This window comes from Poecilia mexicana, unplaced genomic scaffold, assembly GCF_051168715.1.
Source record: "Poecilia mexicana isolate PSO_F unplaced genomic scaffold, ASM5116871v1 scaffold_12, whole genome shotgun sequence".
NCBI classification, from domain to species: Eukaryota; Metazoa; Chordata; class Actinopteri; order Cyprinodontiformes; family Poeciliidae; genus Poecilia; species Poecilia mexicana.
The window spans coordinates 5,013,911-5,040,580 of NW_028263381.1; the positions used below are offsets into that span (position 1 = coordinate 5,013,911).

The window sequence follows — 26,670 nt, forward strand, 5'->3', positions numbered from 1 at the left end:
TGTAAAAAAGTTTTTCATTTGCTCTTTTGTGAAATAAACCAATTTGTCTAGTCCCACAAAACACCAACACCTTGCACCAACCGAGAGGCTTTTTCGAAATTGCTGAGCAAATTTATTTTCAAAATGTCAAATCGTGCAATTATGTGGTGAATGGAAACACAGTTAGTGATCCACAGTGTTGCTGAGAACAACGTGGGGATTCAGAGTGGCAGGTACATGGCATGGCAAAAAGAAGTACTTTTCTGCCAGACGTCTCAGAAAATTTGAGAATTGCAGTAATTTTTTAGAAAAAAAACATGGACATTTCTTAGTTTGAAAAGTCAAGAATAATCTCGAAAATTTCTGAACAAATTTTTGACTTATCAAACTCAGAAATGTCAAATTTCTTTCTTGGAAAATCTCTGAGATACCCTTAAAAAATTCAAATTTTGGGGGGGGTGGTTTGGCGTAAACTAACTCTTTCTTCTATGTTCAGTGGCTCTAACTCGCTGTCGTACCACGGTATGCTCAGGAACTCGAAAAACAAAAATCTTTTAGAGATATAGATGAAGAGATTTCGCCTTGTTTTTGAGCTTTAATTAAACGTAATAAAAGGTCATTTTGGTTCTCTTACATCATTAAAACCCTGCAGATTTGAGCTTCTTATCCACTGCAGACAACAACGGTTTCAGTAAACTTTACAAACACTTCCCTGCTTTAATCATCAAGTCAGACAATCCCACATCATTATAATAAAGTAAAATCGCCTGAAGGTAGACGTCTGCCATGCTGTCTGCAGCCTTTCCTCGACTTTCCTCTCTCATTTTGCTCTCCTTTCTCCCCCCCCACACTCCGCCTCTAATTTTCCTACACAGCCACAAGGTCCACTCTTTTCCTGTCATGACTCCCGGTAACAGTGGCATCTCATTTAGAGGCAGCAGGCCAGCTCTGCATCCATTAGCTGCAGCGGAGGGAGACGGAGAGGGAAGGACAGGGTGGCAAAAAAAAAAAAAAAAAACAGCAAGAAGGGAGGGAGAATGACGGCTATTTAAGGGGCTGGAGTTTAAAAAGCAATTCGTGTCTGACCTAAACACTCCTCAGGCTTTAAAAGACATTTCCTCCCACACCAATTCTCCCTCTCTTTCCCTCCCTCTCTCTCTGCTTTTCTTTTCTTTTCCTTTTTTTTCTCTTTGACTCACTCTCCCTGTCAGAATCGGAGCTGAGCCCCAGCCTGAGCTGTGAGCGCTGAGGGAAGATAAGGAGCTCTGGCTGAGGGAGGATTGACAGAGCTGTCTGCCACCTTGCTCGGAGCAGCGACGGAAGACGGAGCGAAGCATCCTCCTTTCTTCTTCTTCTTCTTGTTATCCTCCTTTCCCCTCAAGAAAGCCGAGCTGAATAGGAAGGAATCTGGAGGAGCTCCACGTGTTGAATGCAGAAAATCTGATCTGATCTGATCACACCAAACACAGGTAAGAAGAGACATTCATAATACATAAGAGCAAAAAAAAAACAAAAGAGCTTCCTATTGTTTCGGATGTTGCAGATGTGCAGAAGTGATCTCTTATTTTCCAGCTTTTGCCCCTACTGGGTGCACAAGTTGTCAAGTTTGACTTCAGTTCCTGGAAAGATCAAATAAAATCAGTGTGTGCCGCGTGGGGGGAAGTCATGAAATCCCCCCATCTGCTGAGATTTTGCAGCTTCATTATTCACCAAATCCAGTTTTTTTTCCCCACCACGAAGCTGAAATGAAATGAAATAAAAAGTGGGCAGCAATCAGAGAGGGGGAAAAAAAACACCTTCTCCAATCAAGTCCATTTTAGTTGAGCTGAATTGAAGTCCAAATGTGATTGATTTGAGATTTTTTATTATTTTTTTGGTGGAAAGTTTGAGTCACAGGTTCCAGTTCACGCTCAACTGATGAGAATCGTAATCGTTTCTTCTTTTAAGTCCTGTCCATTAGCGTAGATTTCTGTTTCCCACAGAGAAGCCAGAGGGGCTTTTTGGTGTGAGCCTGGATCCCTAAGATGTGAGCTCACATCCCCCCAACCCCTCCAAACCTCCAGCTCCCCAGATGGACAGCTGGGTTTCAGCTCCTAAACACATTCCAGACACCCGGGGGGCATCAGGAGGGCAGATCGTAACTCACCTTCACACACCTCCATGTTTTTCCTGTTGAAGGTGTTTAGATTATTCCTCAGCTTCTGGTTAGGAGTGACTGCAACAGGCTGCAAAAAGGTGAAGGAGTTTTTTTTTTTTTTTAAAGTGTATCTGTTTCTTTTTAGAGGCACTTTCAACAGAGCGTTGTGTTATGTAATACCAGTCTCTGTTTCAGCGTATGACCTTCAGCTCTAGAAGCGTTTCTTCTGATATTTAGTGGAATCACATTTTAGTCCAAGAAAATTATTTTCCGCTTCAAATTGACACCAAATAATTTTGAAGTGGGAAAAAAAGCTTGCATGGTTCTCTATGATTTTTACAAAGAAATGTCAGGAGTATTTCCAATTCAATTGAGTTGAGCCCCCTTTACTCTGACACACTTAATAAAATCAAGTGCAATTTGCTAATAGACAGCTCTGTGAGGGTTGGTTTGAGAACAACAGTCATCAAACAGGTTCATTAAGACGGATCAGGGAGAAACTGATTGTACACATTATTTTTGTCCCAGGGTCATGATGGCAAATTTTACTGGACAATAAATTATACCAGTAATTATTGCGATAAATGATAAATCGTTATCTTGAAATGATTTTCAATCCATAGGGTCAGGGCCATGATTAGAAGGATGAGGGCTCTGGGGACAGAGCTGGCTTTGGTGCCAAAATAAATTAAAAAAATAAATAAATAAACTATTCACTCATAAAAAAAAACATTAATAAGTAGGTCTATACATCAGCAGGTTTAGAAAGTCCCATGTCAGATGTGCTGTACGTTCAGAATTTCCATATATTTTTGTATTGCATTAATTTGTAGAAATGTAACATTAAAAAGACAAACTTCATATAAGAGTTTTGTATTAGATACAACAACATTACAAAAACATTCCAGATCTTTGGGGCGCCCCAAGGCTTTGCGCCCTAGGCTACTGCCTCTGTTAGCCCATATGTAAAGTCTGGCCCAGAATATATTGATAATGGCATAATACTGCAAGTTTGTGGTCTAATTTCAATTAAAAAGATCATAAATAACGCGGAAACTGAAAGATATTTTAAATATCTAATAAAATGATAATAAAAAAATAAACAAAGAGATCAAAAATGCTAAAGAAAAAGCACACACTACCAAAACCATAAAGGAAATGGATTATGAAGTCTGGAATTAAAAATATAAAATATCAGAATACAAATGATCTAAGTCCTTTTTAATGCATCATGTGATTAATTGATTTATTGCTTATTGCTACACGTTTATCCCAGAGGCAAACTTTTGTCTGCAAGAAGAATAAATCCTCACCCAACTATTAACACACCAGCCGCACTGTGAAACACGGTAGTGGCTGCATTATGCTCTGTGGATTATTTTTACTCAGGGAAAGCTAATTGTACGGAGCTGAGCAAGCTCAAATTCTGATGTAGGCAGGTGAATGGCGAAAATGACGCCTGATAAGGAAAATACTTGACAGTAAAAACATGAAGGGAAAACAACCGGAATCGCAGGAACAATGATGAATGATCATATTATCAGGTGGGGTGGTAATTATCAACATGGGAACCAATGTGAGTACAATAAACGGAGAAACTGCTGGTGATGAGGGGCTGAGGAAACCGAGGGAGGAACGTGACCAGACTGAACGAAATTGAGTGCAAGGAAACAGAAAAATATCAAAGCACAGGAAAACCAAAACACTGAACCTAATTAAACACTCGGAAAGTTTGAACAGAAAAATAAACCATGTGTGGCTCATTACACGCATCAAAGTCCCACACAGCACGACAAATACAGGGCGATCCTGGATGAAAACCTGTTTGAGACTGGAAAAAAGAGCTGGCGCTGGGGCAGAGGTTCACCTTCCCATGGCAAAATGGCCATAAATATGCAGTCAGAGGTATAATCAGATGCTTTAAGTCAAAGCCAAGTCACTCGTTTGAGTGATCTGGAAAAAAATCCAGGCTGAAATTTGTTTCAGAAATTGCGGGTGAATTAAAAATGGCTTTTTTTGTATATGATTTTCAGCCAAACTGACCAGAGATTAAAGTCGTTTGCGAAAAGGATAAGGCAACTTTTAGATGTGTGGTAGACACAAACCAAGAAGGATTTAAACGTGCAGGCTATAACTCATACAAAAAAAGAGGTTTTTTTAAAACATATTTGTTAAAACTGTCTGTAACCTGTAAGTTATAATAATATAATATAATAATATAATAATTTTTTTTATAACTATGAAAATATTTGAGGTCCTCCATCTCCTCCCACAGCTGATACTGCTGTCTAAAAAAATGCAACACTCCTGACCAAAAACAACCAATCAGAGCCAAGGGAAGGGTCTCAGTGCTGTCAATCAGGCTTGTCTAGGTGCTGCCAAATGTGCTAATGGTGGAGACACTACTTACAGGTTTACAGGAACTGTTTATCTGGCATCATCAGTGGCCATGCTAACTAGCCTTAGCATTCACGGCAGGCTAGCTGTCAGAGAACAATGGGGTTAAGTAGGGTTATACAAAGGTGATTGACAGCACTAAGACCCGCCTCCTGGCTCTGATTGGTTGTTTCTAGTTAGCACCAGGAGCAATAGATTGTGGGAAAGATTACACACGCTTTATGCTGATTTATCGCGTAAAATCCAATGAAGAATGTGGTTGTGATGTTGCAAAAGCATGAAAAACACTCAAAAGGAATGAATCGTTTCGCAAAGTACTGACTACAATTCAAACAGCGTTAGTCATTAATTTTGTAGACAGTTTTCCAAAAACGGCTAAAAACTTCTCGCCTCCTCTGAGGATGTTTGTCATCCAGGCGTGCCCGGTTGAAACTTATCAGGTAATCAGCTGCTGCATTGTTTTCTATCGTTACATCGGCCGCAGCGACTGCTCCTGTTAAGCAGCACGAGATCGTTTCCAGCTGTGCCAGATGTTAAAAGGATGTGGATTTCCGAATGCATGGAAACTAAACAAATGTGCACAAACAAACCCACAGAAAACCAAGCGCAGTACTTGTTTTCTGCTGACCACCGGGTCCCCGACACTCAGTGTTTCCAACGAGGAGTGTGTTGGGCCGGGAGCGCGCCGCGGGGTGTGTGTGTGTCAGCGCTGCGTCACTCATAGGAACCGATTGTGCAGACGTGACCGAAGCGCCCCTGCGGTTTGTAATTTGAGATTAACCTTCTTTTCTCTGTCTGGATACATGACAAGCACCTTCATGGAGTTTCTTTTTTTTTTTCTCTCCTTGACTTTGCAAAACAGATGTCGTCAGTCCACAGCCAAAATTCCCAATATTTATTTATTTTTTCCACGTGGGAAAGTTTTCCTGATGCTGCCAACATGGAGGGAAAAGGCACTAAAGCTACGGTGAATGGATTATAGCTTAATGCTCAGGTTATATTAGAGCTTCAGTTTTTCTCCCAAAATTGTCTTCCCATGTCTGAGTGTTAAAAAAGATGTCCTTAGTTCACCCCGTTCTGCTCTGAATGATGCATTCTGGGGAGTTTTACTGCAACAACCGATGCTTGCACACACTATCCAGAAACGTCACATAAACACAGTGTCTGCGTGTCTCTGAAAAGTGGCAGTTGCTTCATAAAACAACCAAGCAATTCCCTTAAATTTGGATTATAGCAATATCTATTCTTTTTGTGTCTCTCGTTTTCTACAAACTGTAAACTTGGAGGATGTTTTTAAAATGTGTTAAGGCTGTAAGCTACGAAGAACTGTTGTGAAAACCAGGCAGCTGAAGAGGCCGTGATTACGCTGTCATGCAGTTCTAATACTGCTACAGGTTAAATGGATGGAAACATGATTTCTACATATGTGTTGTGGTCAGTTTGGCTTTCCGCCTGGTGCGTATGCTACATGACCTGCAGGAGCTTCAGCAAGGAGCCAGAGTCACAGTCATGGGAGAAATAAACCTCCGATTGCTGACAGGAAGAACTTCATAAGTGGTAAATGAAGCACAATAATTGTGCAATAGTAGCACTAGGAGGAGGTGAAGGAGATCCATCTTTTCACAGATTATCTGTCTCATATTAAACTGTCACACAACATAGTGACAGTTTTAACAAAGATGTAAAAATCATAAATTTTTAGTAAAAGTTACATACTGCAGCTTTAATGGTAGAATAATGAGTGAGAAATTTGCACTAACTCTACTGACCCTTTGCAACTGTCACTTAATCACACCAGGCGCCATGATGGACGTCAGACGTGAGGGAAAGGAGTACTGAAAATAGCAACTTAAATAGTTTTCCAGTTGTTTTTGCCAGTTTATTCAAGGCTCCTACTTGTTCTACTCAAGGTAATCTGTCTGTGAAGTAACAGACCTGGTTGGGACTCATTTATAAAAGTTGGAATTAACCAGCTAAGAAACCGAGCCATACCTGCTCCCTCCTGACACGTAGATCAAATCCCAAGCTTTGCCTGAATTCACACCAGAGTTCCAGAGAGCATGACCAGGTGCAAAAGGTCAATACTTTTTTTTATTAGCGAAAGCCCCCCTCTGTTGTAATGTGTTTGTTAGCTTGAGATAGTTTTCTTAATTGGTGTCACACCTGCAGATGTGTTAAGGCATCGCCGCAAAAACACTGCTTCCTTATATGAACCTCCTCAAGTCTCGTTCATGGTGCTACCTTCGTCTGCCGGAGCAGTCATATGTTAGCATAGAGAAAGGACTCTTGCAACATGAGCTAGAAGAGCATTTAGAGAAGAAGAAGCTAGCAACATGAAAAGCCAGGTTAGCAAATACAAGCTTCCAACATGTCTTGTGGTTATTGTTTAGCCACAATGTTTTATAGCTAGCTAACTAGCTGGCTTGCTTCGCTCTATCGTCTATCTAGCTAACTATCTAGCTATCTTCATTGTAGCTAGCTCTGTTCTTGCCTATCTAGCTTCGCTCTAGCTAGCTATCTAGCTAACTCTAAATGTCTGTCTAATTTATCTATATCACAAAAACAGCTACGTTTTTTTAGAAAGTCAGGTAAGAACACCTTATGGAGTTTTCTGACTTACAAAGTTAATATTTTGCTTGTTTAGATTTTATTTATTACCTCATTCCTATTACATAACTTTGCCTTCCACTTGGATAACTTTACAACTTGTATGAAAGCTCTTCAGACCAAAATTTACTTCCATCATGTCTGCCACACAGTAAATATTCAGCGATGCACGTAAGACATTCGTGAATACTTTCCTCATTTTATATTTGGCCAAAAGAGCTAATAAAACATGTTTTTGCGTTATGCAAGCAAAGTCCAAAATCAGGAGTGAACTGCATCCAAACCCATGCAATGGGAGCCCTCCTGGGGACTTTATGGGATCTGTTCTGTACCTTGAGGACCACAAATTATCTTTGTTGCGGTAATGTTTTTTTCTAGAGGGGGATCCAAAAATGTATACTTCAGAACCAAGTTTTTAGATTTACAGCTTTCACTCACATCCCAGGCCATTCAACCAGATGTGTGAGAAATTGTGAAACTCCAATAATTTTTTTTTATTTTTTATATCTGTTGTTAAATGTAAAGAATAGCAGAAATGCTGGCAATGGTGCCAGGGAGGTGACACCAATGATGAGTACAGTAAAAAAAAAAAAAAGATGAGACTGAGGAGAGTTTTTATAGGCACCACGGTGCGATGGGAAAGAAAGTGGTTTCATTCTTTTCTCATCACCACGTGATGAGACACGAGGTAAATTCAAAGATCTCCACAGCCTGAAACTCTTCTCCCTCTGCTGTATTGTCTTTCCTCGACAGTAAATTTTTTGGCGGTCCTTGCAGGAAAATTCAGCACAACCAATTTTCCTCACATTTTGGAAGAAATATATTCATATTTGATTGTCAGATTAAAGGTTCAGGGGAAACTCTGGTACTGGGATGAGTTTCCCCTGAACTCATCCCAGTACAGAGATTGCACAGGTTTATTTGAAATTTATGAGGCTTTTCTTTTTTTCATTTCATTGTTTCACTCACTGTTGTGTGGATTTTTACTTGGTCTAAATTCGCATTTCCTGCTGAACTGTAAAGCCTTAGGAATGGCATGGTTTTGGCTTTTTTGGGTTTCTCATAAAAAGGATGTGGAAAAGACTTAGATTTTTTTTTTTTTGATTCGTGAGGAACTTTTTGGACTGTTTGTATCCCTGTGGTATAATAATGTCTTTTCAAATTTAGAAGAGGCAAGACATACAAGTTTACTGTCATGGCAACGGAGATGCAACAAACGTTCAGTAAAATCGTCTGAAGATGTTTTTCTTTGTTGAAGTTCCGAATTGTACCCATACGAGTCAGTCTCAACCCAGGTGCACATCATGGTCCTTTTTTATTTTATTTTTTATAAAAGTGCAGGTACTGGTCCTCTGTCTACAAGGGTTTTTCTTTTAGTTCTTCTGAACAGATGCTACTAATAAGAAAAAAGACATGACACAATCCTTAAAGCTCTGCCAATATGCAGCTTGATGTAAAGGAGTAACATGTCTACCAGACAAAGCAGCAGACTGTAAGAACCAGTCTCAATGTCATTCGCAGACAGATTGAGGATAAAATGTTTCACACAGCATCATCGTCGGTTGTCATGTAACCTAAAAAAAAACCTGAGGGAAGCTGTTTCCAGTCATGAGGAAGAGGTCATTCATCACAATAGGCTTCTCTATCCATTTTCAGTCATCTGTCATTACTCAAATGCTGAAGAAACTCATTACAAGGTTTTCCCACGGTGCGGCAGGAGCTTGTTGCTTGACTCCTCCGAATCAGGGTGTTGTCGTTGTCCAGGTGTTAAAAGAAACAAAAAACTTGTGGGTGCATCAGTGGATGGAGTGAATTAGGATTTTTTTTTTTTTTTACTATTTTTCCCCTGCTGTAATTGTAAGTTCTGCTGAATCAAAACAGCTGAGATATTTCTACATTCACGCGTGAAATCCATAAAAGACGCTGACGTGCCAGCACAGCTGTGGATTCTTTCGTCTTGAGACATTTTTAGGGATGCATAACATTTTCCAGCATGCTCGAAACGTATTTTCTATTATGTATCTGTTGTTTGTTTTGACATTGATAGCCCCAAACATCGTTCACTTTAGCCTGTGGATGCACACAAAATGTGCAGACATAATAGTCTTTGCTTAGCTTACCCGTATTACAAAATGGGAAGCATTTGCTGCTGGTTTACTGATCCAAGCAGTAAAATACACTGCTCAAAAAATAAAGGGAACACTCAAATAACACATCCTAGATCTGAATGAATGAAATATTCTCATTGAATACTTTGTTCTGTACAAAGTTGAATGTGCTGACAACAAAATCACACAAAAATCATCAATGGAAATCAAATTTATTAACCAATGGAGGCCTGGATTTGGAGCCACACACAAAATTAAAGTGAAATGTTCCCTTTATTTTTTTGAGCAGTGTATAAGACAAAGGATGTTCAGCAAACTACCATGCAGATATTGTTTGCAGGTGGACTGAAAATCTTTTCCTTCCTAACTTATTTGTCTGTCACTTGTTGCAAAATTAAACCTCATTAAAATTTTACTCTGCCTTTTGAGTTGCTATACATATTGTAATACCATTTGAACTTCTTTGATTTTCGTTTTTGCTTTGACTTCTGAAAATTAACCGGTGATGATTCAGAAATGTTGTTTAGAGATATGTTTGTCAAGCTGAACATAATTTTCTCCAGCATTTGTTGGTGAAATCGACTTGCTGCTTCAGTGTAAATTTTGAAAATGGTGAAAGAGGGGGACCTTTGTTTTTTTGAAAATATTTCAATTCCAGTTTTTCTATTGCTTTGGTGTCTCTAATCAGAATTCAAATTTTCATCAATGCTAGATCAACCTATGCTATTCTGCTATATACTGGTGTCACGTCAGTCAACTTATTAATAAATGCTGAATAGTCATTCCCTAGATAACAAAAAGGCGCTAATTTAGAATTGTAGTCTGCCTGAGTTAACATGAACAGCCGCCTTGAAGAGCTTGATGCATTTCCGTTCACAGTGGGGCATAGTTGATTAAAGCGCAGGCAAATTCTGGTTAGCTTCGTAGCTGTACAAACCAAAGCACAGAACAAGGGGCTGATTTTTACCAGACTATCGTTTCTATTAGTCTCTACTGTGCAGTCGTAATGCTTTCATTGTACTGACAAATTTACGCAATTGCACTTTACCTTTGGTCTTTTCAGACTGTCCACTGGAGCCAGGATTGCCCCTCAGGTCAGAGGTCCAAACAGATATCTTTTCACCTGTATCTTGCCCGACATCTATCATGGGCGCACAAAGTCTTCTGGGCTGCCTTCTTCTGTTTACTTTGATGAGTTTATCGACTGCTGGGCTTGTCAAGAAAGTCCTCCGCCATCGACGACAGACTCTTTCTCCCCACGCAGAACACAATGACACCCTTCCCAGTGTAGGCCACCCAATGGTTTTCAGCCATGTTTATAACATCAACGTTCCTGCAAGTTCCCTGTGCTCGGTGGACCTGGAGGCATCAGAGGACACACAGGTCCATCCCAAAGACGTAGCGTCAGTCCCTCCGGCCCATCATGTCACCGAACATACGCTTAATGGGGAAAACCAGATTGTGTTCACCCATCGCATTAACATACCTCGGCAGGCCTGCGGTTGCACCGATGACTTTCCAGGCCTGAAGGACCTCCTGAGCCGCCTGGAGATGCTTGAAGGAGAAGTTTCAGCTTTGAGGGATCAATGCAGCAGTGAGCAGCTCACAGGTAGGAGTGTCACCCAGCAAAGAAATAGATTCCTGTATTTGTTGAAATTTCACAATGAAAAAAGCTTTTCAGATATATCGCATAATCCCCTGAGTCTCCCTCAGTATAAAGTACATCTGTTTGATTCATCTGTTTGGAGTGGTTTAGGTTTTATTGTGGGAGTGTAACTCTGTCTCTAAAGTACGGCCCAACATCTCATGAATTACATTTTAATAAACCTTGTGGTGAAATGTTGTGCCAATGTGATGAGACACTCTGCAAATCAATTTCTTCGTCCTTTTTTTCTGTATAGGTGAGTTGGGAACCAAACCATACTGCAATGGCCATGGAAACTACAGCTCTGAAACCTGTGGTTGCACATGCGATCCTGGCTGGAGGGGACCCAACTGCACTGAGGCCGAGTGTCCTGGGAGATGCCAGGACCGTGGCCGCTGTGTGGACGGAAAATGTGTGTGCTATAAGGGCTTCGCCGGAGAAGACTGTGCCCTCGAGACCTGCCATGTGGTGTGCGGAGCCCACGGCCACTGCGTGGGAGGCGTTTGTGTCTGTTCCGATGGTTTCTTTGGCGAAGACTGCTCTCAGAGCCGGTGCTTGAACAACTGCCTGGGCCGCGGTCGCTGTGAGGAGGGAGACTGCGTGTGTGACGAACCTTGGACTGGCTTTGACTGCTCCGAACTCATCTGTCCCAAAGACTGCTACGACCGCGGACGCTGTGTGAACGGCACTTGCCACTGTGATGAGGGCTTCAGCGGGGAGGACTGCGGAGAACACTCTTGCCCCAACAATTGCCGCGGCAATGGGTTTTGTGTTGACGGCAAATGTATTTGCACTGCTGGGTACAGCGGTGAAGACTGCTCCCAGCTCACCTGCCTGAATGACTGCAATGGCAGAGGAACGTGCTTCAATGGACTTTGCATCTGTGACTCAGAGTATCAAGGTGAGGACTGCAGCCAGCTTGCGTGTCTGAATAACTGCAACAATAGAGGTCAGTGCATCAACGGACGGTGTTCTTGTGATGTTGGGTTCGATGGAGACGACTGCGCCGAGCTTTCCTGTCCGAACAACTGCCGGCTGAAGGGGCGCTGTGTCAACGGCCAGTGTGTCTGTGACGAAGGCTTTGCGGGTGAAGACTGTAGCGTACGCATCTGCCCATCAAACTGCTACGGCCGTGGGGAGTGCATCAAAGGACGCTGCGTGTGCCACGTAGGCTTCGTCGGCGACGACTGCAGTCAACTGAGTTGCCCGAACAACTGCAGAAACCGTGGTCGTTGTGTCGATGGGCAATGCATTTGCGATGAAGGGTTTAGCGGGGAAGACTGTGGCAAGAAAGCTTGTCCCAACGACTGCCTGGCACGCGGTCACTGTCTGGACGGCAAGTGCTTCTGTCAGGAGGGCTACACGGGAGATGACTGCTCTGTGCTGGCTTGTCCGGACAATTGCAACAACAGGGGGCGCTGTGTCAACGGGAGGTGTTTGTGTGAGAGTGGATATGAAGGGGAGAGCTGTGCAGACCTGAGCTGCATCAACAACTGCCAGGATAAGGGCCGCTGCGTGAATGGCCAGTGCTTCTGCGATGAGGGGTACATCGGAGAGGACTGCTCTGAAGGTGAGAAGCTCCTAATGTTAACACACGCACACACACACACACACGCACACACACACACACACACACACACAGAAGGATTCTGCTGTTTTACTTTCTGAGAGTTTCCACGTGTCAACTTGAAGAGAATATAAAATCAAACTCAGGGTGATGTGATTTTCTTCTATTCTTAGTCACTACCCACTAAACTGTTCTTGGTGAATGTAAAATAGGCTCTTGGTTTGTCTTTTTTGTCACACCACGTCCAGATTGTAGGTCTGGAGTTTGCATTACTGCCACATAATGGATATTCGCCGATACACAGAGCATGAGAAACCATCTGAAAACAAAACCACAACATCCTTTTTCTTTTGCTTTATTCCAGTGTCTCCTCCTAAGACCCTGACTGTCGGGGAAGTCAGCACCGAGACCGTGGACCTGTCCTGGAACAACGAGATGCTGGTCACAGAGTACCTCATCACATATGTGCCCACCAGTCCCGGGGGTCTACTCATGGAGTTCACTGTTCCTGGAGATAAAACTGCTGCCACCGTTAAAGAGCTCGAACCTGGCATTGAATACCTGATCAGCGTCTACGCGGTCCTGAGCAACAAAAGGAGCATTCCTGTCAGCGCACGAGTGGTTACAGGTACGTCACAATTTTTGCTGCGCTAACTATTTAAAACTTGCATCTGGGGTAAAAAAAATAAAATAAAATAAAGGACTAATTATTTTCCCTCCATTTTGGCAGATCTCCCACAACCAGAAGGTTTAAGATTCAAGTCAGTGAGAGAAACCTCTGTGGAAGTTGTCTGGGACCAGCTGGACATTTCCTTTGACAGCTGGGAGATTTATTTCCGCAACACGGTTAGTATGCCCGCCGCTTCCCTTAAGACTCCCCTTCCTGTTTAATAACCGTCATGGAAAAAGTGAGAGGCGATAAGCTGTGCCAGCTTTTTCAAAACTTCAGCATAAAAGATTTATGTCAGGGCTAACCATTAAATTTGCTTTGACATGAAAAACTAAAAAATAAAAAAATAACCCTCACTGAGGGCAAATCTGGATGTCAGCTAAACCCGCTGCTAGGAATCTGAGCTAGACATGCTTTGAAGGAAAATGACTGTGCCGGCTGATAAGTCAGAGCTTTTGATTTTCTATCCTCTGTTTGCTTGTATTCCATTTTAAATAGGCTGTCCTTTTACTGACCTTTAAGTTTCTTCTGCTCCTTTGCTGTTAGATGCCTGCTCAGATGCAAGTTATAGAAATCAGCATCTTTTCACTTTGAGTGATTAATGAAAACTGATGCAGATCCACATAAAAAGAACAGGCTGTTTGCAGCCTTATGTTACTGCGACACAAGATAATACAGCATGATTCCCATTCACAAATGCAAATATTAGTGTAAGTGCAAAAACTGCTTGTGTTTTGTCCCCATGCATGCTTGTCTTCAATTTCTTTTGATGTTTTCCCGTCAAGCATCTCTTTAAGATATGAGTACTTTGTATTCATCAGATGATATGAACTATTCAGTAACTGCTGCAGTCATAAATTTAGTTTGTTCTCTCTGGAGGATATTTTTTTCTTTTATTCCATTGTTTTGCCTTTCTCTGCAGAAAGAAGAAAACGGAAAAGTCGTGAGCACCCTTCCACCCTCCCAAACAGACTTCCTCCAGTCTGGGCTCGGACCGGGACAGGAGTATGAAGTCTCCATCAGCATCGTAAAGAACAACACCAGAGGCCCCCAAACATCCAAAACTGTCACCACCAGTAGGTTTCTAAGGTCTTCATCAGTGCAAAGGTTTAATCATTCAGCGAAAGCACTTTGGTGTTATAAAGAGCTCTTGGCACTTAGTAAAAGTATTGAGTTACCAGGCGTCTTTAAAGGCTGACAAAAAGTAAATTAATGTTGCTGAGTGAAATTCCATAATAATGAGAAGAATTACAACAGGAAATCTATGTTGGTTCTGATTAGTTCACAAGGCTACATCGTACCTGTAATTTTTCTTCTTTGTAGCTGCTATCATCTGTTAAGTGACTTTTTTATTGCTCCAATACCCAATACTAGATGTTATAAAATCCTTCCAAGGCCCTTACGCAATGGTAATCCTGCCAGGCCAAACATCTTCAGATGTGTGTCTGGCAAAGCCATTTATGGTTTTTAAGGTCTGCGGTGAGGGAGCCCCCTGGATTTCTGGACCCCACATTTCATAGCCGATGTCATTTATTTGGGTAGCTTGAAACTTGACGCAAATCCCAGAAAGTGACTGATAAAAGAGAGCTCAAAGTTTTCAGAACGTCAACCTCCCAGAGGTTTTTTAAAACGTGGATCTAAAATATGAATGACAGAGGTCTCCTCTACATGTTACCACGGGAGATTTAGCAGGTAGTAAACATGAGGCTGGAGTGAAAGGGGACGACATTATAACAGCATGTCCGTTTTGGATCAGAGGTTTTCCTTCGTCTGCCAGATGTCAAGTTAGGTCTAATTTCCGTTGACTTTTCTTGATTGTCACTTTGGGAGGAGTAACAGGGTCCTCATCAATGTTTTTTTTTTTTGTTGATGTGCATTTTGACGTATTGCGTTGGAAAAGTTTGACAGAAATGGCAAAATATGAAATGGCTTCCACATATTTGCAAAAAAGGTTTTGCGCCTGTGTGACGTGATTTCAAAGTGTTAATGTGCTGAAGGTGGAGATGGAAACTTATTTGCCCAATAAGTTCTGACATATCGAACATTTGCCTTGCATGGCTGATTAGGTTACAGCCACAGTTTATGTCAACATCTGACAAAGTAATGGTTGGTAGATTGAAACACGCCTAATTCACATTTTCTCGCTTTTTTTTTTTTTTTTTTGTGACATTTTAAAAGTTTGCTCAAAATTCAAATGACAATTGGATGGAAACATAGCTATTGCTTGGAACATCATTAAACATTTTTAAGATATTTTCTCTTTCGCTTTTGTTTTACTTTATTTCTATTTCAAATTGCCAAAACTTTCGTTTCTCCTTCCTGACGTCCTGCCACAGAGATCGACAGCCCCAGGCAAGTGGAGGTGAAGGATGTCACGGACTCCTCGGCGCTGATCAGCTGGTATCTGCCGGTGGCTCCGGTGGACAGGGTCACCATGTTTTACATGCCCAGCTCCGACCCCTCAGACGAAACCACGGTGGACGTTTCCCCACCAGACAAACAGTACAACACCGACAACCTGAGGCCGGACACGGAGTACACCGTGTCCATCATCTCAAGGCGCGGAGAGGCAACCAGTGACCCCGTCACCACCACGTTTACCACAGGTGAGAGTTTGGTAAAAAAAAATAAAAATAAAATGCCCACAACATTTTAATTTATGCTTGATAGCAATCATATCCCAGGTACTGTATTCTGGTCCTGGTCAACAGAGAGCAGGTGGAATACTAGTGTTTAATTTTTATAACATTTAACCCTTTAGCTGTCATGAGGACATCAGTGTCTTCATGGACACATTGACTAAAAACATGTAAGTGTTTTGGGGGTGACATTTAAGGAATATGAAAGTAAGCACTATGTTTCTGAAACAAACTTCTTCTGTGGCAACACAATGATACTGGAGAAACAAGAGCTAAAACAATGAATGATGGAAGATTTTCAAATAAAGTTGGATATTTCATCCACGGTCGAGCCGTAAAACAGGTTCCAAAGAGTAAATACTCCCTGAATTATGAGCGCTTATGAGCAATGAACCGCTCTGCCTTCAGGAAACGTCACAGTAACAGAGACTAACCAGATGGGAAACGATTTGAGCAGATGAGGACACGGTGTAGTAGTTAATCACGTGGATCCTCCTATTCTTCTTCTATTTTTTTTGACAACCAGATCTTCATCGCCTTAGTTACCGCTTCTAATCCATCTCGATTTGTGACTGTGATCGGTAAACGGCAGCATTTTTTTAATCTACTTGTTTAGTCTCCGATTGCCACAGTTTGCAGCAGCTCAGAAACCTAACGCCGTGGCATTGCTCCAGTAGCAGTGTCTGGTTATTGCTCTGCATTTCCTCCAGAACGGCAGACAGGAAGTTAGCTGACATCCAGTTGCAAACACCTTTTAAAATATGTGCAAAAAACCCCCCAAAAAAACAGGGATAGTCTGATGAAAGTCCTCCTGGAACAAAATTTAATACTTTATTGGCGGACGCATTGACAGCGATGAGGACCAAAAATCCAAGAATAAAAAGCAATTCTACCAAATTTACTGAACGAGGATAAGACTATGTATACTAAATGAAAGACTGAATGAAAACTAAAAAAACAGAAACAGGAAAACTAAACTATCACCAAGCACAAAATAACTCAACTCTACCTCAGTGGGTGGAGATCCGAGTCATTAAGTTACTGGGGACAAAATATCCCTATTGGAACATCCATCCATTTTCTATACACTCTTGTCCCTATTGGACATATGCGATGTACTTAAAGTACATCGCAGAGATAACTAAATAAAGAAAATAATATTAATAATAATAATCAGAGCATTACATCTGACCTGGTCGCAGAACTCAATTCATCTTGCTGTTGGTAGGAATCTGGATTTTACTCTCAGTTTGGTGTATCAGCTACTGCTAAAAAAGCAATATTTCAAAACTCAAAAAGTAAAATATCTGTTGCATACTATAATCCACTGGAACACATTCTTCTCATTTTCCAGTCGGAAGCTGCTCTACTTCTCTAATTACTTCCGTGTTTTTGCTCCCTCAGCTCTGGATCCCCCTACAGACGTGCAGGCTGTGTCTCAGACCGATGGCAGCATCACTCTGGAGTGGACCAACAGTCAGGCTGATGTCAGCAGTTATCGAGTGAAATACAGTCCCATCTCTGGTTCCGCTCATGGCGAGAAAGTCTTCCCACGAGGATCAGGACACGCCACACAGGCCACCATCACTGGTCAGTATGGGAAAAGAAAGAACTGCAGAAACACAAAAATCTTACCAAGGCTTTTTGCTCTAGTTTCTAGTGTAAATATATTAGTGCACTTAAATAAGACAAAACTAACTCTCAAGAAGTTTTTCAAACACAGTGTATTAGAGATAGAAAACAAAGAGTAAATTTTCACCAAACAACTCCGAAATTTTCTAGAAGGAAAAAAGGAAATTTCACAGTTTGACAAGTTGAAAATTGGCTTGAAATAAACTTAAAATTAATCTCAGAAATGTTTGAGAAATTTCTGTGTCTAAAGTAGAAAATGTTATAAGTTTCAAAAAGTAGCAAATTTTTGACTTTTCAAACTCAGAATTTGAGTTGTTTGTTTTTTCTAGACAATTTTCTTTGACCAAATTATTGACCTTTAAAACTCAGAAAGCCAATTAAATAATTTTGAGATTAATCTCAAATTTCAGAGTTTTTCTGGTGAAAATTTACTCCTCTTTTGTTTTCTATTTCCAATGGCCCAAATATGCTGTCGTACTTTTTAGCAAGATATAAGAGCCTGTTTTAAGTCAGTAATTTCATAATATTTCTAAAATAATGTACTGGCAGATTTTTTGAGCTATCACAAGACATTTTTCCTATTTCATAAGTGAAATAATCTACACTAGAAATTAGACCAAAAAACAGTGTTTTTGCTGTGTGTGCATGAATGTGACGCTCCAGAGCGCCTTTACTCTCACCGCATCATCATTTACCCTCCATGTTGTTTCTGCTCCAGGGCTGAAGCCGGGGACGGAGTACGGAGTGGGAGTGACAGCTGTGAAGAATGAAAGAGAAAGCCTCCCTGCCACTACAAACGCAGCAACTGGTGAGAGAAGACGCCACACAGCTGTCCAAACACACTTCTTCCATATATCCACAGAACGTTCTGTTGATACAAGCGCAGATAAAACTTTCGCTAGCACCGATAACTCACGATTACATGTCGAGAACATTGGGAGACGTCGAGATATGATGCGTTTCTTATGCGAGCTTCTGTGCGTGCCCTCTGTCAGACCTCGACCCCCCCAGAGACTTCAGAGAGGTGCGCTCCACCGAGACGTCTCTCACCGTCGCCTGGCAGAAACCCCAGGCCAAGGTCGGCGGCTACAGGCTGGCGTACATGTCCAGAGACGGCCAGGCGGAGCAGGTGGAGATCCCGGCCTCTGAAAGCGCCTACGTGCTGCAGAACCTGGTTCCTGGTACGAGCTACACGCTGACGCTGGTGGCGGAGCGGGGACACAGGAGGAGCAAACCCGTCTCCCTGACGGCGTCCACAGGTGGGTCGCCCAAGAGCTCGAAGTTGAATTTTACAGGTGGATATTTTTTCTAAATGCTCATCTTTTCAATGCTTCATTTTACTTTTTCAAACAAATTAGTTTCGGTTAATGGTTTTAGGTTTATATGCGACCTGTTAAAAATTGGGGAAAAGTGTAGCGAAAAATGAGCCGTAAGAGCCTGATTTAGTCTTTTTAAAAAATATATCAACAGAAGATTGCAGTTTTATTAAGGGACCACTAGGGCCAGACTAAGATAATTTGTTTTATTTACGAGCATAAAAGTCATGATATTAATAAAGATGCAATATTACCAGGAGAGTTGCAAAATTATGAAAAAAAGAAAAGATAGTTTTTATTAGTAAAAAGTTGTGAGTTTTCGAGATCTGATGTGACCAGCTTGGCACATCCGTGTTTTTTTTTTTTTTTTCATTTGCTTAATCATTTCAAAGTCCTGCGACTGATATGAATCTGCTGCTGATGTATTAAAAGATGAAACATTTTCTTATTTTCAAAACAAGTATGTCTTCACGAGGTGTTCAACATTCTTCATTTAAATTCTTTATTATTAATTTTATTAAACTACTTCTAATATTATGACTTTATTCTCGTATTATTGCAACTTTCTTCTCTTAATAGAATGACTTTAGTCTCGTATTGCTTCTTCGACTTTATTCTCGCAACATGACTTTTGTCCTACACCTTTTTTCTCAGTATTGTGACTTTATTCTTGTAAAAACAAAATTCTCAGCCTGGTCTTAATACTCCATTATATAAATTAGACCCTGTGGCGCCTGGCAAAACATACCTGACACTCTTTTTCACCTCATTTCATTATTGTGAGATTTACAAAAAAAACCCAAAAAAAACAAAACAATGTTTTGTTTGTGAAAAAAGTTTAAGGAGTAACATGTCATTTTATGCAATAGTGACTATGTAAACTATGCAAAAATGTAGCTATCACGTCTAAGCTAAAGATACATTTATACTATCAGATCGATGAACATTTGAGTAAATCCTCTGGAAGCACTGGAGATAAGATGTCATTCTGTCTGGATTTGTGCCTTTTTGTTTTTTTCCTTGTAGCCACTTTCACTTTTTATTTAGCTGCCTCAGACGACCGTGAACAGAGGACCCCTACAGGCTCGGAGGACAATGTCACTAGCTCTGTAATTTTAGATCCGCCAGAGTCACAGGTTTCCGAGACAGAGGCTGAGGATGAGCGTGGAACTCTGACCGCCTCGGGCGTTGTGTCCGACGGACTTGACCTCTCTTGGGAGTTAAAAACTCCTGGCGCCTCCGTCGGCGCTGCCGTACGGTATAAGGACGCTCAGATATCACGGGACGGGAGCGAGGTCCAGCTCCCTGGAGATTCCCGTGTCGGCGGCCCGGAGCCGACAGCAGAATATCAAACTGAGTTGTTTGGAGTAAAGAGTAGCCAGGGACCTGCACTACAGGAAGCTGTTGCGGTTACAGGTACAAGGGTTTGTTTAAGTGAACAATTTTTCACAGTTTCTCGTTACAAAGCAGACCCTGTGTGTCACAGACCAGCCGTGTGGTCTCGATCACTCTCGCATGCCTTTATACGAACAGAGCACACCACTTCCACTCTGACTTGTCTTTCCAAAAAGGCCAAAGAACTCATCCTGTTTATCATCTGCCAGGGTCAAATCAGGATGTTGCTTTCTGAGGTTTTTCTTTTTTTCTCTTTTAAATTGCAACTGTTTCACTTCCAAGGGGCTTCGTGCCACTACTGTACGTTGCTAAAGTATTCACACCTCCTGAATTTTTTGAATTTCTTTTTTTTGTTAAGGACTCCACAAATCTGGCCGACAGTGAAAAGCCATAAGATGTCCCAATCATGTAGAATAACAAATTCTGATTAGTCCAAAACAGAATAGTAGAGGCTAAACCATTACCGAAATAAAACTGGGCATCAGCAGCATGACTGGAACATTGACGTTCACAGACTCTCTCCATCCAGTCTGACTGAGATGGAGCTATTTGGCACAAGAGTAGGGAGGAATTGTCACTAAATGTGTGGTGACTGTAGAAGCAGCTTTTCCATTGATTTAATGCTGCTAAAGCGTTGACTTGTGACCAGGGCCCGATGTAGAAGGACGTGGGCCCCTGGGGCTGGAGCCCTTTTCACCAAAACTGCATTTTACACTTACAAATAAATTACAGTGCACTGGTAGATAGACCAACATGTTGGTGGGTACAAATGACTGCATTGTTGGTTTAAAAAGTCTGGCAGACATGTTAAAGGAGATACTCTAGATTCATAATTATTATATCGAATTCTATTGATGGAATTACTTTTAATCACTAATATTGCTCATATTAATAAAAACTCAACAATATTAAGACACCTCACTTGATGATTTTTCTAGCAGTTTACTTGCAAAATATGTATTTGTAAAAAAATAAATAAATAAAAATAAATAAATCTTTGGGGTCCCAAAAACTGGTTTAAAAATAATTGCCATTAGAGACAGTATTATGTAAAATCAACTTTTCTGAGCTTGATATCGTGTTATAATGATTGTCGGAGCAGCGGTTTCCATACTTCCCAGCCTCCGCCTCACAGAGCGCGACTCTTTCATTGAGCTCCTTCAGACTAGCCAGCAGCAATTAGCAGACAACTGGTGGAGCTAAACATCTGCAGAGCTCATTATAGGAGCTACTTCTCAGTGCAACATTAGTAAAAACATTGCTAAAGGGTTAATAGAGGAGCCATGTTGTGATGACTTCCTGAAGACGGAACTTCAGAAAGAGCAGGAGTTTCTTAAAGAGATAGAGGCCCAATTTCAAAGCTTTAAATTACAAAGTCAAATGTCTCTTAAATCATGGGATATACATATATATATATGTATGGTTATATGTAGCATATTTTAAACAACTGAAGTTAAAATAGCTGCTTGATTGTGATATAAAATGGCTCTATGTGCCTGGATAATACACAGTACTGCCCCTTTTATTTTTTTTTTACACAAACTATGTTGATCTTCATTAAATCCCACCGACGAACACTGAGGTTTGAGACTGGAATGTAAAAAATGTGAAAGGGTTCAGGGGTGTGTGAATACTTTTCCAGTTTACTATTCTTCCTGCTACTTGATTCACTTCTTTACTTCCATTCCCACAATCTAATAAATTTCTTGCAGTCAGAAGAAAAGATAGCAAATGTCACTCACAAGTCCATCCGTCGGACTGACTCTTTAGTTTTGGTTTAGAGCGGCAGGAAGCCGAGCGGCTGTGCATGGCTTTGCTAGTTGAAGAGAGCTGCGTACTTCCACTGCGGTGGGCTACCCAGCTCCTTCAAGAAGTTAATGGCTCCCAGTCAAGTGTCATTAACGGCTTAGATTGAGCTTGGAGAAAAGTCTGTGCAGAATTGTTTATTTAAGCTCTTATTGTTTTGTTTGTTTGATTTTTCCTCCAAGGTTTTTTTCAGTTATCAACAAACTTAGCAGGAAATTCACAAATTTAACCAGCTTTTATCCACTGTAGCACCCCCAGACGTTCTCGCGCTGAGCATCAAAGAAGCCCCGACGGCCCCAGAGCCCGCCAAGGAGGAAGAGAACCTTGAACGTGTCGACAAGGTTCACAGTGAATCGCCCTCAGAAAACGATGCGATGGCCTCTGGGGCCGAGATCGAAAGCTCTGGCATGGAGCTGATAAGCGGCCTCGCGGTCAACGTTACCGCCACGAGGGTGAGCCTGACGTGGTCGGCGCCCGACGACGCGTTCGACAGCTTTTTGGTGGAGATGGTTGCCGTGTCAGCTGCAGCGACGCAGCCTCAAGCGAACGAATTGCCCGGGAGTTTTAGGAAGGCCGAAATTGAGGGGCTGTTGCCCTCGACGATGTATGAAATAACACTTCAAGGGCTGATGGAAGGGAGGCGATCTGTACCGCTCAGAGTTTTTACTGCAACAGGTACACCGAGCAAAATGTCTCTTGCCACCGTCATCATCCCAACCCCATCATCCTCATCTCATTGTTTGTCTGTCATGTAAGAGGCTCATGCTGGGTGAACGGCTGCTTTCCTGCCACAGATGGTTCATGTTTCTGTTTTACAGGTTTTCTTTGCCTCTGAATAGATACTGACCAGCAATGGGACCAAAAAAATTGGAACGTTTTGGATCAAGTCCAAAACGTTTTGGGAAATAAATGCCAGAAATACACTGGAAATTTACACACAAAAAAAATTAAAAACAACTATAATTTAAATCATAATGTCCAAAAAACACATTTTTAAATTTCACAAATTATTTTTTTGTGGCTATGAAGCTTAAATTTTAGGCAACGTCTTACCTACATATGGAGAGGAAACTGATCTGAATAGTTGGAAAACATGGAGAATGGGAAATAGTTACACAAATTAGTATTATCGTTCTATCAATTTATTTTCTAATAATTTATTTCAACATTATTTTCAAAATAAAAAAAATAGGATTCAGTGGAGTTACACATTTGATCAAATGTAACAAAATAAATGAATGTAAATGCTTCAGGCTAACAGCTTTCCGTCTATACGGTTATAAATGTTGCGGGCTCTCATATGAAATTCAGCCAGAATGAAGCTGATCAGATGCACCACTTTTTTCAGTATACCAAACCCAAAAAAATCTTACTTTATATCCCCATTATTGTGGAATTTTATTGGTGGTGAATCTCCACAGTACAGCTGACATGAGTTAATCACAGAACCAGCCTGCTGGTTATACATGCTGTTCAGTCTGAATTTGCTGTAGTTCAGGGTTTTTACTAGATATAAAACATTGTTTTGTTTCTACAGTATTAGCTTGAGCTAAATTCGCTCTCTGTCAAAGTATATTTTCTAGAAAACATCAGGCGTCCACAAAGTTATACTCTGCTGGAGTCCTGACTTACATTTCCTTGCCTCGTCTTCATTACAAAAGTTCAGTTTCGGAAGGTCAGACACACAGATCTGAAGATGTTTATTAAGTTCTACTTGTGGCAAAGCTAACGTATAATTTGGATGGCAAAGAAGGATTCAAGTAAATGAGGGCAAATAGGAGCGGCAGAAAAGAAAGCATGAGTCCAAGGATTTTAATCCCTCTACTCAGTCCAAAATCTGTGGGTAAAATCCACCAACTGGCTGACTTTCATACAGAAATATAAACGTTTCCCAAAATCCACTGGCACTTGGAAAAAAAACTGATTACTGAAAGAATTTGTTTTTTTCCCCACTAAAAACAGTTCTGGTGCAAAATCAGATCTAGTTCCAGCAGGAACCCAGAATGAACTAATGAATGAAACAATTTGGTTTTCCACAGACTGAGCCACGTCATTGTTCTGTTATTACCAAACTTTTAGTTTTTCCTCCTCCTGCTGATGTATTTTGAACTTATGTAGATGACATTTAAACTACACTTATATTTAGTCTCATTGTTAATGTTAGTCTGATTTTTTTTTAAGAGTTCAGTATTTTTTATTATTTTTGTCTCAAGTTAAACCTAAAAATAAAAGTAAATTGGATGTTTTAAAGAAACAATGATCTCCTTAAGCCCACACAAATGAGTTCTTCATGCTCCTCTTGTCTGCTGCTGCTTTAGGATCTGGTTTAGCACTCAGTGAGTTTGGTGGAAAGAACTGTGAAGGTGTTGCTTTTCCTAATATTTATGGCAAGTTACTTTTTATTTTTAGAACTAGAACAGGTAAAACGATAAACGCTTTTTGAATTTTGAACAAATGATCCCCAAAATTGGCTTGAAACTTTTGCTTTTGATTGAGGTGACAAGCTAAGAAACACAAAATAAAACCTCAAAGATCTGTGTCTAGTTTGTATATTTATAGTAATGTGAATACATTAGGACATCCTCTTTTGACATAATAGTACCTAAGATCAAGTTCAGTGGTCCTGAAAAAATTACGGATTCCATCAAAACAATTAAACCTTTATATATCATACTTATTTATAAAATGATATGACTGCAGAGGAATAACTCTTGACTTTTGAAGACCAAGTGAACACCGTGGTGGGATCCAAAGACATGTCTGAGGCCTTCAGAAAGAAGACTGGAAGCTGAAAGAGGCTTCAAAACAATCTGAACTCACCGATTCCACTGTCCTGATTTTCTAAACAACAGCCAGCATGCTCAGGTCTAAGCTAATTTCACACCAAGAGTAGACCGAAAGATGCTAAAATTTTACAAAAAACTTTAAATTGTCCTCATAGGACCTACTTTGGGATCTTGCGTAATGTTTTTTCTGATAGATTTGGACACCAGAACACAAGACATGTTTGGCATAAACCTACAACTTTATGTCTACTGTGAAGCATGGAGGTGGAAATGTCATGGTTTCTGCAGACAGACTTGATCTTCAATCTCCAAAGAATCCACATTCTTTGAAGATTAGCATCTGTAAATAAAATAAAGTTGAATTAGATCCTGTAACATAACAACCCAAAGCAAACCTGGTGAAACCCACCACAAAACAGAAATTCTTGGGCTGAGTCAAAGCCCTGGTTTTTAGATCCTAGAACTTATTGGGTTGCTTGAAATAGGCTGTTCAGACTGGTAGATGGCTACAAGAACCGACTCACTAAAGTTGTTTAAGCTTAACAAGCCAATACTGGCTGTTGGAGTGTCCTAACTTTGGTTAGACTAGTCAATCTTATTAGTTAGTATCTTTTGTTCAATATGTAAAACAAGGCCAAATTTTAAGTAAATAACTTTCTTTTTCAAAGATAATGTATGTTCTTTTGAAAAAAAATATTCAAAGGGTGGTCCTAATTTTTTCACATGACTGTATCTGTCGTATAGTGGAACTTGAAAAAAAGAATGATCTTTCCTACAACCCAACTGATCCCAGTTTGATTTGTCTGTCTACCAGCGGGGCTGGAGCCAGCGCTAGGGAACCTGGTCCTGTCTGACATTACATGGGACAGCTTCACAGCATCCTGGAGCCCCACAGGGGGAGACTTTGACAGCTTTGTCATTGAGATAATAAACATGGAGGATCTTGGAGAAAGACAGAACCTCACTCTGTCCGGAGACGCATCAAGCCTGGTCATCTCCGGATTGAATCCCAATACCAACTACATGGTTGGCTTGTACGGGATGCATCAGGGCTCCTACCTCGAGCCCCTGTACCGTGAAGCCACAACAGGTACCCGCAACTTGCCGCGTTGCAGTTAAAACTTTCCATTACATCATTCCTACTTCAGTCAAGGTTTTTTTTTTTTTTTTTTTTTTAAAAAAAGCACCGAAACGCATAACTCGTTTGTCCAATGCACAATGGAGCGTGAACTCTTGGCTGCATGAACCGAGTCGATCGCAATAACCTGGTTTGTGTTTTTGGTATGACGTTCTGACGCCGTGGCCTCAGTGCATTGAACTGCTGCATCCTAACCAGCATTACCTGTTTCACCCCTCAAGTCACTGTTTCTGTTTCATTGAGGAAAGGGAAGGAGAAGGTTACTGGGAACCGCATCGTCGAGCGGAGCAAACATTTTGTCCTTACTCCCATCCCGACTTCCAAAGTGCATGAAGCCCGTCCTTCTTCCCCCCTACCATCATACTTGCATCGTGGTCAGGTCTGTCGCTGATGTGCTACAGTGATTGCAAAAGCAAAAAACAGTAACTCACTCTCCACAACCCCCATACCGCTCATTTTACCCCATCCGCCCGACTCCGTCACCATTTCAAACCATCCGTCAACCTTCATTCAGTGTGTCGTTGATTAACCTTGAACAATCATTTGCCTAAGTGCTCATGGCATGTGTGAGTATTCATCTCAGCTGAACTCTGAAAGTGAATGAAAGTGAGGTAGTTTTTTTTTGTTTTTGTTTTTGTCCCGGAACATCAAAAATAAATATCCTCATTTCCTTTTTGAACCACTAGGTGGCAAATGATTAAATCTTCTTTCTGTTATCAAGGTAAAAATAAAAAGCTAAAGAGGCTAACCATATTCTGCCACCTTGTTTAACACCAAGTGCATGTTTGCACTAAGTTGTCTACCTGCATCGCCGCATGTAAAAGAAAAATATTATCAGTAGGTGAAAC

The 26,670-nt window shown here is 41.0% G+C and overlaps 1 protein-coding gene across 4 annotated transcripts in view; it reads left to right on the top strand.

Moving 5' to 3' along the window:
- Positions 1-448: 448 nt before the first annotated feature.
- LOC106917049 (tenascin-like) overlaps positions 449-26,670 on the top strand; it is a 42,773-nt gene continuing 16,551 nt past the window's right edge. Inside the window, exons 1-13 of one of the 4 annotated variants that reach the window (XM_014985709.2) lie at positions 449-1,448; positions 10,292-10,837; positions 11,130-12,443; positions 12,805-13,068; positions 13,171-13,286; positions 14,033-14,186; positions 15,447-15,716; positions 17,154-17,339; positions 18,100-18,189; positions 18,377-18,640; positions 19,724-20,113; positions 22,148-22,573; positions 25,499-25,774. In XM_014985709.2, coding sequence (XP_014841195.2) covers positions 10,375-10,837; positions 11,130-12,443; positions 12,805-13,068; positions 13,171-13,286; positions 14,033-14,186; positions 15,447-15,716; positions 17,154-17,339; positions 18,100-18,189; positions 18,377-18,640; positions 19,724-20,113; positions 22,148-22,573; positions 25,499-25,774 — 4,213 coding nt within the window. In that variant the 5' untranslated portion in view covers positions 449-1,448; positions 10,292-10,374. The remainder of the gene's footprint in view (positions 1,449-10,291; positions 10,838-11,129; positions 12,444-12,804; positions 13,069-13,170; positions 13,287-14,032; positions 14,187-15,446; positions 15,717-17,153; positions 17,340-18,099; positions 18,190-18,376; positions 18,641-19,723; positions 20,114-22,147; positions 22,574-25,498; positions 25,775-26,670) is intronic. The other 3 variants (XM_014985712.2, XM_014985715.2, XM_088010797.1) reach the window with 3 other exon arrangements.